At 37.4% G+C, this 617-nt stretch overlaps 1 protein-coding gene across 7 annotated transcripts in view; it reads right to left on the bottom strand.

The window, feature by feature from the left end:
* Positions 1 to 617, bottom strand: part of LOC119592694 (longitudinals lacking protein-like) — a 99,390-nt gene that overhangs the window by 86,533 nt on the left and 12,240 nt on the right. For all 7 annotated transcript variants that reach the window (XR_005230452.1, XR_005230453.1, XM_037941613.1 and 4 more), the window contains exon 5: positions 59 to 148. Coding sequence is in view for 5 of the 7 variants with exons in the window: in XM_037941613.1 (XP_037797541.1) it covers positions 59 to 148 (90 nt within the window). In the remaining 2 variants the exon portion in view is untranslated. The remainder of the gene's footprint in view (positions 1 to 58; positions 149 to 617) is intronic.

The following is a 617-nucleotide window of genomic DNA, read 5'->3' as shown; positions in this document are numbered from 1 at the left end:
AGATTTTCCTGACTCCTCGACTGGGCTGTCCCCTAGAGTGGCAATGTCAAACACTCACCATGGCCTGGGTCGTCCTCGCATCCTCGCCTGTGAATCCTTCTAGCGAAAAGCCTACATTTCCACCTGAATCCCAGCTGGTGATGGAGTCCTGTTGGGAGGAAGGGAGGGAGAGAATAATGAGGGAACACTGCTACAACAAGAAAGGTAACAAAAACTACAGCTAGTACTCCAACACAATGTGACAACATTAGTCATGTAATCAATATCTTATCAATCCTAAGACTGTCCATACTAACAAGGATATAAAGAATGGAAAGTAAATAGAACTACAGTGATAAAAATTAACAACCATAATAATTGAAGAAGTGTGCAAGCATTTTTTTAACCAGAAAGAGAAGGTTGAAATTCTACTCCAGTATACAAAGAGCAAATATAAAATAAATGTAACCGAAAATCAGATATGAAAAAACAAAAATATTAATGAAAGAAATGAAAGCCCAAAAGAGTGAGATAATTAATGAACAAAAAATACATGCACAGGAAAGAATGCCAGAACATATGAACAAGAGAAATATGCATGGAAGAATAGGTTGTCATCAATCAAGGCATGTAAAGTG

This window comes from Penaeus monodon, chromosome 30 (assembly GCF_015228065.2).
Source record: "Penaeus monodon isolate SGIC_2016 chromosome 30, NSTDA_Pmon_1, whole genome shotgun sequence".
NCBI lineage: Eukaryota > Metazoa > Arthropoda > Malacostraca > Decapoda > Penaeidae > Penaeus > Penaeus monodon.
Note: the sequence above shows the minus strand (reverse complement) of the source record. Positions and strands in the feature narration are given on the sequence as shown.